Genomic DNA, 18,424 nt, shown 5'->3' with positions numbered 1-18,424 from the left:
ATTTCCTTGATTAAAGGGTAGGTGATCTCAGAGGCGCATGACAAACCGTTATGATGAAGACATTACTTGCACTGACATGTCTGACTATTCCTCACGCTATACTGTAAATGTAACATATCTTTATTATTCAAGCTGAACGCATGACGTTATAGAGTCATTTTAGTTTGCTGGAAGTTGGTTTGGGGATATTTTGCTATAAAAGTCAATCAGGTCAATCTTCATGCTTTATTTGGGTCTGAGAAACCCCAAAAAACATTTTTGAGTTCATAAGTGTTAGGTTCATACTTAAACACTCAAATTTTAACTGAAAGGTTGAACAATTTTCAAATGAGTGATATTTTTACTGGGGCAAGTTGTCACACACACACACACACACACACACACACACACACGCACACACACAGTTTTCCAAGTGCCTACAATACACAAATATTGGAGTAAACAACTAGCCCTGTCTCCCCTACTGTAGGCTAACTGAAGTCTATGAAAACATGAACATAACGTAAATTTAATGTTATTAGGTTATTTGACCTCAGGATGTTGGTACTGTGACTTAAAAACAGATCATTACCTCTCCGGCTAATTTAACGCGTTTTTAATAGCTCTACAAATTTGAAAAACTGCCGCAGCTCATAGACGCCCTCCTAACATAACGGGGCATTGTTGAACTTTGCACTCATCCGTCATAACTGTAGCCCACTCTTTTGTTATGAATGATTATATTCCCTGAAGCAAATGATGTATGAGGACAGCAGCAGTAAAGGAGTTAACGCTGACAGGACGTTCAAGGAGTCCGTGTCCACACTACTCCTCTCTCACACTCGCGCTCACTTACTCTCAAAGGCACATGCAGCCTCCAAACTCACTTCAGTCTTTCTCAGTTCTCCACAAACAATTTGACCACTTTTTAGTAATTAATGCATTCGTTACGCAGTCTGTAGTGTGAGTGATCGACGAAGACAAAGAACCCAAAATGAAGATGTTGCTTTTAAGTTTTAATACTTAATTTTACGTTTTGAACGGTAGCGTTTCTTTCAGCTTTCGCACGCGCGTAACGTCAAATCGAGTGACGCGTGACTGAACTCATATATGGGACGGTGTTCACGCGAACAGTATCCAGTGAGAATGATGACAGCTCATACTCAGCGCAGAGACTCTCAAGAAAGTTGGAAACTGAACATTGGAGCATCCAACGTTGCTTAGGGCATTTCACAACAGGAAGCCAAGCTTCGAGACGCATTGTTTAGTCAAAGCAAGCAGGAATACTCACTAATGCTCACGAGCTGGGGAAACTGTTGACTCTTTTCTTCAAAGTGGGATATTAGAATTGGAAACGGAGTATTGGCTGCGTTACTTTTGATGTCTCCGAACAGCACACCTGTAAAGGTATGTTACAGCTTGTCACCTTAAGACTTGTCAGTTTTCTCACGATCAAAGATAAGGAAAATATAAGTTATGTCTATGTACCACGTCGAAAACCAGTACTGATAAGTTGTACAGCATTTAGACTTTACAGTAACCTATAGTGCTTAGGATATAAGTATTTTTTTATATAAAATAATAATTTTTTTAAGCCTCTAACATCACACAATATGAGTGCAAGTCAAAAAGTGTGTGGAGGTCTATCATCATCATGCCTTGGACCTCTAAAACAGTACATGTTAACATAAACATATGTATATTTTTAGAGTAGCCCTAATTAATATGTATCATTCATTTGTATCTATATCTGTTTATTTTGTACCATTATGATTTCATCAAACTGCACCCTGCATGGGGAAAAAACTAAGCTGGTCTGTTATCTGCTTTTTAGATGGATTGAATGAACATTTAGCTGGTCCGAATGGAAGATAAGTGAAACCAAATTAAAACACCTGATTGTGAGACCAAGTCAGATTGGACCAGTTTAAGCGAGCCAGTTTATCCTGGATTAGGGTGTTTATTTTCAGCAGGGTTCTTTACACCTTGTTGCTGTTTTAAGCTGGATTTCCAGCCTAGTGTGTTCACAAAACCTCTTTGAAACCATCACAACAGACCAGCTAAAAACCTTAGGCTGCTTTAAGATGGGGGGTTTTACCAGCAGGGTATAAACTCATTCTGTAACATTGAATTACCTCACCCTTAGCTCACAGGCAGCACTGGAAAACCCTTCAACATGGGATTGCTTTCAGTATCAGATCTTTTGTCAGACATTTATAAAGTCCAAACTTTCTCAACCACTCTTACAGCCCCCCACTCTTGCTCAACAAACACTATTTTCTTTAGCAGCTGGAATGCTGACTATTCGGGGTGGACAAATAAAACTTCCCAACGAATCCCGTCTGGTCTCAATTTACTCGTTAGTTCACCCGGGAATACAACTCATTGAAAAGATGTCAGTCTTTACAAGTGGGAATCTGTATGTGCAAATATTGCCTGAGTTAAGCCCCAAATATGTCATTTGCTATTAAAAACGAAACTCAACTTCATCTTGGATCAGTGAAATCATCTGATTGATGGCACAAAAAAAAAAAAAAACATTAATGCATCCCAGCTATTCTGAATTACATTATATGCTGCTGTTTTGCAAGTTCATGCTGTTGTGCTTTATGGTCTAAACACACACACCACACAGTTGTCTTTCAGTAGAGCCGTGGGATCACGTTTATTTTCCTTTCAAACACACAAGAGACATGTATAGGCCTACTTGGTAAAAACAGAACTCCTTGAGCTCTGAAAACTCTTAACTCTCCGCAAATGACACTTCAAGGTTTTCCAGCTTATTATGTTATTTTGAAAATTGGAGCACATCTCAGGGCAAAAAAAAAAAAAATCTTAAATATCGCCCATTTGGGTCTTTGGGGAAGAAGGGGTATTGTTTTGTCATTTTCATCATATCAAAGAGAAGAATAGGCTTTGGGATTGGTCATGGAATCTGAACTGATTGACAGGAAGTCAGCCAAACCCTCCCTCTGGATGTTTGGACCTTTGAATGTGAAGGTTAACATGCAAAGCTCTGTTTGCTTTGAAAGCCAACATCCCCTTTTCACCATCCACTTATTCACTTGGAAAACTGTCCTTGCTAATGCCGGCCTGCTGCTCAGTTTACCATGAATTTAGGAGACAAAGTCTCCTCCTAAGAGCTCGGAAGAAATACACCAAATCCCCATTTCCTCCCAGTGCTCCCCAGCTACAAGAATTTGGGCTGATGAGCTTCCCAGCTTCATGCTCCATGTCCCACATGGGAGTGATGCGGTACAATACATGTCTGAGGTGCAAAGCGCAGCTCAAATTCTGTGTATCATTTTTGTTACAATGGCTGTGCTTTAATGCCCCAATTTTTTTTAATGTACATACTTTTTACACTCAGCATGCACATGCACATGAAATATTTTTGCACTAATTAGTGCAATTAAATGACCTGCTCCATTGTTTCACAGTCGGAAAAGAAATGTAGGAATCGGAACAAGGCCAACAAACTACTCAAGACTACAACAACCATGGATGCTCATGTAAACAAGATACCGCAACTAAGTTTAAATGAGTATAACTACATTTTTATCGCTCATAAATTTAAGAGAGCAGTGAAGACAATAGGCAAAGATGATGCAATTGTACTCCCCCTTATGGTGTTCCAAACCCGTAAGACTTTATTTAATCTTCGGAGCGACAAATGAAGATATTTTTGATGAAATCAGAGAGCTTTCTGTAATCTACATTGACAGCTATACACAACTACAATTGCTTAAAAGTCCATTTGAATTTTTTTTAATTTAACGATTTAGACCAAATTTTCTTAATATAACATTTTTTTCTACACGAGAATGAACTTCATTGGTTCATGCGGAAGCTCAAACTGTTGCGTAACACACAAGAATTAACCTCATTGGTTCTTGCAAGTCAAGCGAAGCTTGTCGCTTCCGTTTACCACATCTGATGTGTGAGTTGATGAATTTGTATGTCAATAGAAGCTTAAATTCAATCTATTCATCATATAAAGCGATCTTGTCTCTTCAGAAAATTTGGACTAAACCACTCAATTCATAAGGATTAGTTCTACAATCTTTTTTTATGAACTTTTGAAGTGTCAAAGTGGTAGTTCCATAGCTTTCAATGGAGAGTACAGAAACCTTTCAGATTTCATCAAAAATCAATTGTCTTCACTCGTTCTTCATTTGTGTTCCATAGATGAACGAAAGTCTTACAGGTTTGCAACGACATGGTGAGGGTGAGTAAATAAATGATGACAGAAATTTACATTTTTGGGTGAACTGACCCTTTTAAGTATTGTATAATTTGCATTAGGTAGATATTCTATTAGAAAATGCATTCAATTTTGATATTTCATTTTCAAACATGAGGCATTTCTTACACTGGTGGAGGAGAAAAGAGATGGGTTTGGGAGGGGACAAGGTTGTTGACGGTGGAGTTGTCTGACTCTGTTCCTCTCAAGGAGTCTTGTGTTTGCAGTGGTGATGGCACGGGTGCGTTTGTGAGGGTTTCAAAGTGCAGGTGTGTAAAAATTCACAGCTGTGAATGCAGTCCTCTGTCTGGTGACTCAAATCTGCAGTGTCTCTCTGCCTGACTTGACACAGCGTCTTTCATGAGTAACCCGTCCCACCCTCCTGCACTTCTCTGTGACTCTTGATCACCCCAGGTTTCTATCTGCACCCCTGCCGAGTTCTTTCATCCAGGGCAAAGTTCACAACATTTCAACTTAGCCTTGTCTGGATCATTTATCCAGTTGTCTTTATCTCTTATCTTTGATCATTAGAGACATTCCTGCTTGTAATATATAACTTTTTAACTTCCCAAACTCGGTACACTATGCATGACAGAGCGTTTCCTTTTCCTTGCTAGTAAAAGGTCCATTAGCCCCCCTTTCCCATCGCTGATAAATTGATTGGGCTGCATGCTAGTTTGTTACCTTGAGCTTTATGGGCAGACACTTATTATTTTATAGACACCATTTGTAGAGCAGCTTTCCTTCTATAATTAGTTGCATGTACTGAGACAAAGGGGATTTCCCTGGTGGAGCAGGCAAGAGCTCAAGGCTTTTTTTAATAGCCCCACTCTTCACTACACCCGATGACACTTTTATTGAGCCTCAGGAACTTGGATGTTTCAGCCCTCTCGGCCAAAACTCTTTCCCCTCACTGTATTTTCTCTGGGGAATGATTGCCTCTCTGTGCAATCATGACACATTTCTGAAGAACCATGAATATGAACCATGAAAATGGACTTTTGAACTGTATAAACTGCTTTCCATTGGTCATTGTGAGGTCACCGGCCTTGTTTCATAGTGTGAATGTCAGGAAATACTCTGGTTTTACTGGCCAGTTGGAGTTGATAATGGCCAGATTTTGACAATCTCACATGGACTGCATGTGTCCATGTGAGATCGTCAAAATGAATGAGTAGTTTTAACCCAACTTTGGGTCAAATATGGACAAATCCAGCCATTGGGTTACAATTTTTTAATTACATTTTTAACCCAACGTTTGGGTTTGTTCTACTTCAGTTCTAATTGTTAGTCCACCTTAAGCCAATTATTTGTTCTTAGAAACCATTTTGTCATTACCATGTTTTACAACTCCCACTTATTATTGTTCAAGAAGGTACAACATTGAACAAAGACTTGAAACAAAAGACTCCTCAAACTCCTCTCAACCTCACGTAATTGAGGACCACATACAGTTTGACCTGCATTACTGTTCCTCCCTCCTCACTGCGACATTGCTTTCATGCCCACTGCATTTCCTCACCAGCATTTGTGTAACTATGGGTGACTGCCCCTACTGAGCATTATCCATTGTGTTTGGGAAGCCTTTGTTGTCTAACTGAAAAAGGAAAAGACTAAAAAAAATATGGTGCTGGTGTTGGGCAGCCATGTCGGAGGGGGAGTGGAGAGGTGGATGGCAGAGCTGTGGTCCGGCTCCACGGGGAAATGTGAAGGTCAGCTGGAAAACAAACAATAACCTCCAAAACTCTCAGTTTAAGACAATAGAGCTTCAGGGCCAGAACTGACCCCCGTCACATGGGCTACAATAGTCACGCTCCTGTTTATTTATGTGTTTGTGTGCATCAGCATTGACCTCACTTTGTGAAAAGATCAGCTTTTGAACATCAAAACACATCTTCTCCACTCTCCACACAAACATGCACTTCTTGTGTGTCAGATACTTAGATAGAATGATGTTGCATTCGGTGTAAGCGTGTTTACAATAGTGAGCTCTGTTAGCAATATGAATTCATCTGTTGATAATTATTTACAGTTCCGTGTCAAAGCAATAGTTTTAGGTTGAAACCAGAAGCTTTGCTTTTTTTTTTTCGTTGCAAAATATCTATGAAGAAAATTAATAAGTATGTGAGAGATTTAAGAAAGCCTAAATTCAATTTATTTATCAAATAAAGCGATCGAATTTGGACTAAACTGCTCAAATCATGGATTAGTTTTACAATCTCTTTATGAACTTTTTGAAGAGCCAAAGTGGTAGTTGAGTAGCTGTCAATGGAAAAAACAGAAACCTCTCAGATTTGATCAAAACTGTCTTCATTTGTAAATGAACGAAAGTCTTATGGGTTTGGAATGGCAATGAGGGTGAGTAATTAATGACATAATTTTCATTTTTGGGCTCACCTATGTGTCAGTGACTGACTCTTTTATATTACAATACAAAAAACAGTGAACTCACTCCCAGAGTAACATATAATTATCATCCAGCTCTACTACCTTTTAGAGATGCAAAAGAAAACTCCCCAAAACACTCACACACATGTGCAGGCAAGAACACGCACACAGCTGTCCAGTGTAATAGGACTCTGTCAGCGGGGTAGTTTTGTCTCTATTGCTGTCAAAGTGTGGAGCGTTCGGATGCACCTGGAATGATGCCATGAGAGATGCGACTGTAATGAAAATTACAGGGTGGAAAAAAGCCTCTCGCTCTACATTTTTCATTATGACAAAGTTGCAATTTTGCATGAGGAGGACGTCAGGGTGTTTGGAAGACGAATGGAGACTGGCTGCTCTGCATTAGGGAGAGTGGAGTCTCGCTAACCTCATTCTAACCTCTGCGCTGGCTAACCAGATGTTGGCTCGCATCCACTCGGCCTCAAAAATACTTGCTGTCCCTGCCGCCCACCTCCCCCCGGTGGTAACATTTATTCGCTATTAGAAACTGTTGTCGTAAAGCGAGTTAATTTTTACCACAATTCCATTTCTGGAATTTGGGAATTTCGCAGCAAACAAGCTCTGGAGCCAAAAAAATACATGGGGTTTTAACCGCAAAGGCTTGTAGTGTTCTACAACCTTCATGCTTGCAGTTACAGGAAGTGAGATGGCTTTAATGAGGCAGAGCTGGAAATGGGCCCTAAAGGACCCAGGGGACTGCGGTGAGAAACACTCTGAAGGACAGTGCATGGAAAAGTGCCAGGGTAATTTTTAATGTAGTCTGGTTAGTAGACATCCAAAACAGATCATTACGCTTGGCTTTGAGAGTGTTTCAATGCAGCAGAAGTATGGGGACAAACAGAGCTGCCTAAATAACAGAAGCGAGCCTTTATCACACCCAAGCTGACTCTGTCGCTCAATGGGTATTTGATCCAAATCTTCACATCAGAGTTTGTCAATTGTTTGATTGTGACCAAAAAATAGGTTGCATGTCTGTTCTGACCGGAGGGGGTTGGATGCCGAATAGGGATGCACCAAATTTTGGTGGCCGAAAATGGCGTTTTCGGTTTATATTTATAAGTCAAAAAGCTTGCAGATACACAAACTGTAAAAAAAGCAGTGCATGCTTAGCCTATAGCATTTTGAATATCAATCCTGATGATCACTTTCTTTATTCCACGCCGCTCATGTTAATATTAAAAGCCATGGAAGACTCAAAGACTCAGACTCACAAAGCTGAACAACCAATCAGTGTCCTCTGTCTCACCAACAGCCCGACGCTGATTCTACATGCTGAATCGGCACACCGAAGCACACTCCGGAATTGCCTTACAGCCAATCGTTGGCTTGGTGTGTAGAAACTTGGGCTTTATAAAAAGGATTGTCTATATAAAAAGGATATAAATATATTACTATTTAGTAAAACTATTTAAAACTATTTAAAACTATGAAAAAAAAGAGAGAGATTGTCTTTATAATATTCTTTTTCTGTTTTATTTTTAGGATATTTTAGAATATATTTGGGTAATATGTATTTATTTAATTTGAGAAAACTCCTTATTGAAAATCATAAATCAAGTTGAAGGAAAAGACCTGTGTCCATTTTATTGCAAGACATCAGAGCAAATTGAGAAAGTAGAGATTCTACCATGCTGTGAACTATTTCTGTCTTTTTCTGAGTTATGAAGGGTGTCTGAATAGCTAAAAGCTTATCCCTCAGATGTTCAGCTCTCCCGCTGGTGTTGTCCTCTGAGTGACGGGCAGCAGGGAGCCTGTGGAGTGAAGGCCGGGGCAGGTGACACGGGAGACGGCTTGTCGGGATATGATAAACATTAACACATCACAGAGGAGCCCTGTCTATCCCTATTGTTTCCCTTTCCTGAAGTTCCAGCACCAATTGCGCTGACAGGACACATGCTCAACATTTGGGAAAGAGAGCTGCAGATTTTTGTGTCTGTGCCAACCATTACATATGTTTAATTTTCTCTTCTTTTTTAAGAGAGAGAGAGAGAAGGAGAGAAGCCCCCCACCTACTCAAACAGCATCTATCGCGTTTCAGCTCTTTAATTGCTTTGGCTCAGACCTTTGCTATTTTTTTCCTCTATATATTTTTTTTTTCATTGTCTTCCTCTTCTCATGAAAGACGCGGAAGGCACTTTAGAACTGATAAAGAGAGTCAGTTTGCAATAGTTTTTCTCAGTTTAAACTAAAGGGAGTATTAGTACTTTGTTGGATGGTAATAATTCTGACTTATGTCGGAGCTGGCTGTGTAGTAGAGATTTTTATTATTTTATTTTGTTTTATTTATTTATTTTCCAAACAAACCTTCTTACTGTAATGTGTTAGTCCCACAGCTATTTTAGTTGGGGTTAACATTTTATTTTATTTTATTATGTGTTTTATTGTGTTTTTGTTCTGTTCATGCTATAATGCTGATTCTGTTATTCTAATACATGTGAAATATATACATTTACTGTAATTATTTTCTGCACATATTTTTCACTACATTTGTCACATAACATTGCTTAAAGATCAACCGAAAGTCTTTTGTTTTTAACAGTTTGCATTTGTTTTGCAGATTTCTACTTCCTGTGATAGAATCACACCATGCCTGAGGGGGCGGGCCGCGACAGCCAGAAAAAAAACAACAACCAAGGTTAGATGCCAATCAAATAGTATCAGTGTTTGAAAATCTGAACATGGTTATGTAATATTCTAATCAAAAGCTACTGACAGGAACTGCTCATTCACGGTCTGAATTTGACGTTGCTTTTGTCAACTTCTACGTTGTGGTTGAGTTCAAAACCACAAACGAGAGTCTGATAATGATGAAAGATACATTTTCCGAGATATTGCACAATTTTCAATCGATATAAGGCATCAAGCATGCCATAGATAAGAGTGTCTGTTTGGAATGAAATGCTAAGGGTCATCCGGTTCAGAATTGGACAGGGTGGTCTCCCTCTTGATATTTTTGGACCTCAGACTCTCCTACTTTACAAAGAATGGTTGCTTACATTATCAATTCAAACAAACTGAACAAGTTGGTTGGAAATGTGCTGACAATCACAATTGTTTAGGGTTGGTCACCTCTCTTTGGATTGGGCTCTCTAAACAATTCGTGATTGAAATAGTTCTGATCATGCAATAGAGACCAAGGGGCACGTTTATGTTTGGAAAGAATTTTTTTGTGTCAGATAGAATCTGGACTATGTCAAGTTGCTGTCAGTATACATGACATCCCAAAAGAGCAATATATCACTTTTAATATACGCCCAAAATATATGGATTTAAAATCACTAATCAACCTCAAAATAATACAAAGATCATGAATACAAACGTCTTTGACATTTGACCCAAATCATATCGTCGTGACTTCAGCTGGCATGTGATGAGGTGATGTTGAGCTGTGAGCACCTTTGCAGGGAACTGCTTATATTTGGTTTCACCACTTCCTCTAATGGGGCCGAAAGGTACAGACTTGAACGGCACACAGGAAGTATCTCAACAGACGGATGAGCCCAGATATGTTTATACAGATGAACAATCACTGCTTGAGCTCAGCCCCTATCTGAGTTATCTATATATTTTTTGAGACGTTCTTTTAAATGTCTGTGTTGTAATTTAAGGATGTATTCCTATAAATAGGCAGAGCGGACTTTCAGTAAATGCTGTGGTCAAGCTCAGGCAAGTTTTGATACTGTTTTCTGCTCTGTTCCCATAAAAAAAATGATGTCATTATCTGGAGGAGGAAGATGTTATTAGAGAACTAACTTGTGTTGGTCAGGAATGGAAAGCATCACTCCAGGCTTCAGTGACATGGTTCTTCAGAAATCATTTTTAATATGCTGCTTTGCTGCTCAAGAAACCATTCTTATTATTATAATTATAACAACGATTATTATTCTTCTTATTATTTATTGAAAACAGTTCATTTAACAGATACATTTTTTCAGGAATCTTTGATGAATAGAATTTCTAAAGTAAAACATTTTGATCAAAAAATATTTTGTAACATTATAAATGTTTTTAATGACTTTTTTGCATTCTTGCTGAAAAAAGTGTTAATTTCTTTGACAAAAATGACCCCAAATTTATACTGTATATGTTTATACATCACTTGTGATGTCATCAATCGTGAGCTGTCCTTTGGAAGAGAAAAGCGATATGGGTGGTGGTTTTTTTCAGTACTGAAAAAACAAAAAACAAATGAAAAAACAAAAAAAAAACAACAACAAATAAATAGATTGATAAATAAATAAATAAAAATATAAATAGAAAAATAAATAAAAAAATAAATAAAATTGAAGCCTTGCATTGTGACAATGAATCACAATTATTATTATTATTATTATTATTATTTTTGCTTTATTTTGGGGTGAAATGTTGCCTGGATATGTGAGATTCACCCAAATCTCACCCCAAAAAATCAAACCTAATTCAGAGGTTCCTCATATGTTGTTGTCTTGTTTCTTTAACGCATAAGTGTATTTTCCAAGCAAGGACTGAAGAGTTTGACAACTCTCAAAATAACGTGGTTTTGCGCCCTGCACGCTAAAACACCTAGACAGGAAATCTCTCTATGAGAGAGAAGTGTGCACATGTGAACACACACATTTCATGCACGTTAGATACATTGCATGGTTCCTGTCTGCGTTATGAAGGGTGAGGTCCATTTAGTCTCTGCTGGAATAAGATTCAGTTTCAGAATTCATTTGGATACCGGATGTCATTTGGACAGTGCTAGCCAGTTGCTTTGAATTAGTTATGAGGACTAACTAAACTACAGTGAGAAGACATAATTCACAGCTAACCGCACTGGTGGTCATTCCAGCTGATGTTGCCGTGCCTTGCGGATCAGGTATGTGATTTCTTGCTCTTGGCTTTCACTCATTTTGCCAAATGACCTTCACAGACTTCCATGATCTACATAACAGGCCTGATTCTCTGATAGGAATTAGATGATTCTTGTTAGTCTCTTTATTGAACTTTGAGTGACTAAAAAAAAACAGTGTGCATGAAATTTATGATGAAAATACCACAATTACTGGAACTCATAATAAGTACGTATCACTAACTAATAATTTATCACAATTATGGGCATAAAAAGACCAAATTAAGGTGTTTTTTACGTTATTTCCAAGTAGATCTATTTCATTATGAAAATATTATGAGGAAATGAGCTCTAATGTATTATTTCAGATTTCCAAAACATCTGCACAATTAATAGAGTCATTTCATTTTCCATTAGGAATCATATAATTATGAAGAACAGTATATGTGTGTTGGCTCACGCACATGTTCATCAGTCTTATCTGGAGATGGTCAGGTTTTATTGGAAATCTCAACCGATTTATCCACTCTTAATTCGTGCTGTGCGCTTAGAGGCTTTTTGAACTTATTGTTGGGGATAACAAAATCCATAGGGATAATGTTTCTGGTGAAACAGTCCCCTGCTTTTGGTTCTTCCATGCCACATGAAAGTTTCTAACTTCATGCCCAAGTAGTGATGGAGTACCCTGTCTGTTTGCTTTTGTTCCAGAGGATGCACTGGGTTTACGTTGTCACACTTCATGCATCTGTCTGGCTGAATTTATGCCGTGCTTTGAACGTGCTCCTGAATGCTTGTGTATCCAGTACAGCTGATATTGAGATAGGCATCAAACGAAAAGCAAAAGATGGCCGTAGCGGTGATGTATGTCTGGCTGTAGAGGATTTTACAATCAGTCCCTCCACATTTTTTCCCCATTTTCACATTTTTTCATGTGCGACTGCCGCCATAGTGGTGCTGATCTTGGATTGGGGCCAGCAAAAGATAAACACATGCCTTCGTGTACTTTATGAGTGCGTCTAAATCAAATTTAGGCAAGCAATATTACAGAAGTGCTTTCAAACCTTCTATGAACACAAAGAACGGGAGAAAAGGCTGCAAGCGGTTCCGGCTAATGGTCAGATGGAATAGTTGATGGATGATAGGCAGACTTGGCGAGGAAGGGAGTGCAGAGAGTAACAGTTGACTGCGTCGCCCCTGCCTGCTAGGTCAGAGGAAATGGAGGATTGTTCGTCTCTGCCGGCTTGTGCTCTGTAACTGGGCCACTATTGTGATGTGTACAGCCCAGCATTCAGCCTTTAAACAATGCCAATCCTTACAGCTCTCTGTACCGGGCTGTGTTCTCTTGCCTTGACGACCAGACTGTTGTGTCCAGTTTTTGATATGGCTCTTCAGGCAGAACGTCACTGTTTTGATTTAGATGATCTGGTCGTTTTAGGGCACGGCTGATTGAATGACTTCTGTGTTCGCAGGTTTAATCGTCCAGCAAATTGCAGTCAGGAAGTTGTGATTTTTGTTTCCTGCCTATACAGGGCGTGCACAGCACCGTTAGATTGACAGCCTCTGCGGGTTTGCTGCAAACCATTGTGATGTGGTTTTGCACAGTCACACCTTTGAGGCCCATTGTAGGCACTTATAATTTGTCCTTGTGCTTTACTCTTGGTTTGTATAGAACTTAATTTAAAAATACATATATTTTTGAAATACATATATTTATATTTTAGATGTAAATACAACTTATTTTCTGTTCATTTTGTTCATTTTTCTTAAATAAAATGATCAAACTTTATTATATTATATTAAAGGTGCATAGCGCAAGTCTCTGAGTTTTTGCCGAACTATGCCCCCTCTGGCGACAAGCGAAACTGCAACCAGAGATGTGCACGCTCATGGACCACACGCACACGCAAGCATGCAAGAGCTGTTCATAACCAAAGGAGCATCAGCCGCACAAATCTTTTGTTACAGTCATAATGTCTTCAGAGGTAATGAAGTTATAAATCTGCAAGTCATTTTAAATATATGAAAGGAAAGGCATTTCAGTAAATTATGTGTAAGGGGCAGTGTTGTAGTCGAGACCACCTCACTCGAGTCCGAGTCGACACCGAGACCAGAGAGAGACGAGTCCGAGTCAAGACCGAGTCCATAGAGAGACGAGTCCGAGTCGAGTCCGAGACCAGAGACGGTCGAGTCCGAGTCGAGACAGAGACCAGTGAGGGTTGATTACCTAATTTACTTTTTTTTTTACTGAATTTACTTAGAGTTTAAAAAATATGATCAGTTTAAGGTAAAAAGGCCACATAGTAGGTGGTGTTAAAAGTAATTTTATTACAATTTGTCATGCGCAGTTGCGCACTAGAAAATCACCAATCACTGGGCGTGTCAATCAATTTAAAGAAATATACATTATATAACATACATTAATAATCATGAAAAATATTTTTAATTGAACTCGAGTGGACTCGGGAATAATTCCGAGTCCTAAAAAAAAAATGTTCGAGTACGAGTCAATTCCGAGTCCAAATGGACACGAGTCCATGACAAGACCAAGACCATTAAAATATGGTCTCGAGACCGAGTCCGAGTCTTGAGTACTACAACACTGGTAAGGGGAACACAGGGCCAAAAAATAAAGAAAACTTTGTGTTCTCCAAATCTTCATGTTGAACTGTTTTATGTGCTTACTGTATCCACTTATCATTATATTATTATGGAAACACGTTCATGAACAATATAAGTTATCACTGTGAATAGGATCCCGTTTGAGCCCTAGAGCAGACCGGAGATCTCTCCATTTGTTGAAAGCTTCCCGATGTTGACTCTCGTCTTATTCCGACGCCTGGCACTAGACAAACGTTTTATTTTCTTTGTCTTACGTGGAGTTTGCGTTGGGGTTTGGAATGAACTACAAGCCGGTCTCTTTGAATCCATCTTCTACTTTTGTCGAAAGTTAACTCAAGTTTTATTGCTCGAGTTGTCTTATACGGAGAATGGTGGTGAAAACACAAACCTGCCAGACATAGCCAGGAGCGTGAACGCGCATATCACGCTCAGTCTCAAATTCCGTCCTTATTTATTTTACTGTACAGGATTATAGAGGCAATCGCAGTGATCAGAGAAGAATTATATTATATTATATTAATGACATTTAAATAAGAAATATAAACTTGAGACCATAAAAAAAATGAGACCATAAAAAAGTAAATATAATTGGAATGGGAACTGGTAGATGAAAAATGATAATGAGTTTATATTAAAATCTCTGATTCACGGACAGACTTTGGTATCATGGCAATTTTGAGTTTTGAGATCTCTTCTGAAACTCTAGAATAGCCAAAGTCTCCATTTGCTCTACATTGCTGTTTTAAAATGTACATTTTTTTACTTTTAATCACCAAAAATGCTGTATTATGCAGTGATCACTAGTATTCTCACAGCAACTGGTTTCTGTCTCTCTCTGCTGCAGCTGCCAAGCGCCCCTCCTCTGTGTCCTCGCTGAGTGGGATTGTGAGCCGCATGGCCTCCTCAGGCGGTGCGTCCCGTGGGAGCTGCACCTCTGTTAACACGGTGTGCTCCGACAGTGACCGCGGTGCCAGTCTCAGCTCCTCTGCCTCATCTGCCTCGCTGCAAGATGGACACTCATCTTCTTCCTCCTCATCACTCCCCTACGGAGCCATGCCGGTTTACCCTGGGCCACAACGAAACGGTTCAGACATCAGCCTGGACCTCACCCCTCTCTCCCTGCTGACGGGAGCCAGTCCCCTCCCCGCCTCCTCAACACCACTGCACAAACTCACTCGCCTGGAGAGGGTGGCGCTGGAGATAGTGGAGACTGAACAGGCCTATGTGAGGGACCTCAAGAGCATTGTGGAGGTAAGGATCAGACACTCTATGTACCATGTTTCATATTATAAGAAAATATGTATAAAATGGAATTTGCAACCAAATAAACTTTAAGCTAATGTTAAAACAAATTTGAAATAATGTTTTTTATAACCTTTTAAAAGGCTAGTATACCCCTACATGCTTGTCATTATTTAATCATTATCCTGTTCTAAACCTGAATATATTTGGAAGACACTCTTGAAAAAAAACGAGTCCATACAATGAAAGTCCAATGCTGTTTTCAACCCATTTACATTTTTGGTGAGGTGTGCTCTTTTGACATGGCCTATTAAGTCACCACTGAGATAACTAGAAACTGTATAGCAACCCACTAATAACACTACACTTAGCAACAGCCTAGAAACCACCCAGAACAACCTAGCGAGCATCTAGCAACACCCTAGAAACCATCCAGAACAACCTAGTAAATATCTATCAAATGGTCTAGAAACCATCCAAAACACCCCCTGCAAACAGCTTGCAATGGCCTAGAAACCACCCTGGACCAGTGAGCATCTACACCCTAGAAACTACACAGAACAACCTATCTAGCAACACCCAAACCACCCTAGAACAACCTAGTGAGCATCTATCAATGGCCTAGAAACCACACAGAACAATAGCAAGCTTCTAGACACCCATTACCACCCAGAACAAACTATAATATCTATTAACGGCCTAGAAACCACCTAGAACAACCTAGCGAGCATCTTAGAAACCAGCCAACACCCTAGAGAGTATCTAGCAACACCCTAAACCACACAGAACAATTTACGAGTATGTAGCAACGGTCTAGAACCATCCAAAACACTTCCTGCGAGCAACTAGCAATGGTCTAGAAACCACCCAGAACCACGTTGCCCCTAGCATGGTGATGGTTTACATGGGCAAGAACCATTATTTTAAATGCCCAAATGTTATTATAAAATCTAAATGTTAAACACATATAGGGTGACTTTGAAAAAGACCCACTGAATAGTATTACTTTTGCTGGTCCGAACCCACCCAGGTGGTGGTACATTCTTTTGAGCTAGGCATTGCTCAGTCATGGAAGCTCATCCAGATCAGCATTTCAACCATCTCTTCACCCGCCGCCCACCCTGTATGTAATCCAGGACTCATATAACAGACAGCAGAGAAAGCCGAGCCCTTTCTCTGTGCCAATGGCGATTTAAAATGTGATCATTGTGAGATTCTGTTGTGCCATTCATCACGCATTCAGGTGGAGCAAAGGAGGTCATGGCACTGGATGAAAGCAACAATAAATTCATACTGTCAGTTCAAACGCATCTCTGCGCTGCTTTCCGCATGCATAGCCCTGATCCGGGACAATAAGAAGGCTGTTGCTCAGCATTTCAAATGCATGCACGCACAAATCAGAGTATGCTGTAAATATAAGAGACTCTTTGTGGGCGCTTCTCAACACATTCATCATATTTCCATGCACAGGTTGCTGGAAGAACAGGCCTCCACTGTGACCTTCAGCAGGGGTCACTGATAAGCACCAATATGTTATGCCCCGTTTACTCTGGCAGAGATTTAACCTCTCCCATTGCAGACTGATCTCATGAAATGGCGTATGTATGACACGCCAATTCGTATTTCCATTTTTGGCGTGCTATCAACACGCATAATCGCTTTTCAGTGTGTTTATGAACGCCATTGACTTCATGTTACATTACTGTATATATAAATATATGACCTACCCCAACCCCGTCGCTAAACCTACCCGTCACTGGGGTTAATAGCATTTATGAGTCTTCCCCTACCATCCTAGGAAAAAAAAAAATATATTGCTTTTGCTTCGTTTTGCTCTGACATCTAACAGTGTGTACATACACGCGGAATCACTCGGACATTTAAGGGTGTAGACATACACGCGGATAGCTCAAAATGCTTATAGATAACACACCACTTGACTTGAAAGTGAATATTTTCTAAATTCTTTGAAAGTATTTGGGATGTGCTGGAGTCGACTTGACTCTTGCATTGTCAGTACAAGATCTTGACCAAACATTGATGCCCCTTTTGATAAAATAATTATTCTTCATACTTCCTCCCAATCATTCTTTCACAGTTTGAGTCTGATGAATCTTGGCATTGTCATGCTGGAATATGGCCGCGATGTGTCTTCCTACATGTTTGTTTAGGAAATGAAAATATACACACTCCATCAATTAGGCTTAGAAGAACTGTTGCCAAACATATAACATGCTAGAAACATAATAATCACTGCAATAATGATCTAATTAAAGTATTTGCCAATTTAAATCCAAACAACAATTTTTTTTGGCCGGACAGAGTATTTTGCTTTCTGGAATTTGAGAAATGTTGAGATTAATCACAGATTCTACCAATAATACTTAATAAAATATTGATACACTGTCAACTTAAACCAAAAAGTAAAAAGTAAGTGGAAAAAGTAACACACTAATGCCCAGTTTTACAGACAGGGCTGCCTTAGATTAGTTCAATTAGGGTATTTTAGTAGCTTTTAGTGCCTCAGAAAAAAAAAAATGGTGTGAGTCTTTAAAGATATGTCAGTGCAAGTTGCTTTCAGTTAAAACAGCTCAAACATGCTCTTTAATCTGGCACTAGGCTTAAGCCTTGTTTGTAAAACTGGGGGTGAGTGAGTTTAGTTTAATTTGTGCTGATGTTTCTTTGAGCCTAGAGAGTGTTGAAATTGGTCTGTCATGAGTCACGGGTCATTGTGTTTGTGGTCTACCCTAACTCTACACAGCCTTTGAACTCATGGGAATCTTTCCAGTGCTGGCCATCAACAGGTGGGCGCGTATATTCTGTATAATATGTGTCTGTTATCCTTTGTATCTGTGACTGATTGATTGCAGAGGATCATGGGTACATAGGCTGGAGGTTGGGGAATGCCTGAAATGTATCTCCTTTTCCCTTTTGCTGATGGTTTATTTGAAGTGGAGCTTTTCATAAGCCAATAAAAAGAGAAGGCATGCAAGCTTATGCTGCTTTATGAAAAGATGCCTTCAGATCAAATAGCCAGAAATTGGTTGCTGAAAGACGCAGATCATGCCGAGGAATGCTGC

General features: G+C 39.4%; 1 protein-coding gene across 1 annotated transcript in view; it reads left to right on the top strand.

Moving 5' to 3' along the window:
• Positions 1-809: 809 nt before the first annotated feature.
• plekhg2 (pleckstrin homology domain containing, family G (with RhoGef domain) member 2) overlaps positions 810-18,424 on the top strand; it is a gene marked incomplete at its 3' end in the record, with an annotated part of 31,516 nt that continues 13,901 nt past the window's right edge. Inside the window, exons 1-3 of the mRNA XM_039670834.2 lie at positions 810-1,386; positions 9,228-9,305; positions 14,947-15,353. Coding sequence (XP_039526768.2) covers positions 9,257-9,305; positions 14,947-15,353 — 456 coding nt within the window. The remainder of the gene's footprint in view (positions 1,387-9,227; positions 9,306-14,946; positions 15,354-18,424) is intronic.

The sequence above is a fragment of the Pimephales promelas genome, chromosome 16 (genome assembly GCF_988280905.1).
Source record: "Pimephales promelas chromosome 16, fPimPro1.hap1.1, whole genome shotgun sequence".
Lineage (NCBI taxonomy): Eukaryota > Metazoa > Chordata > Actinopteri > Cypriniformes > Leuciscidae > Pimephales > Pimephales promelas.
Note: the sequence above shows the minus strand (reverse complement) of the source record. Positions and strands in the feature narration are given on the sequence as shown.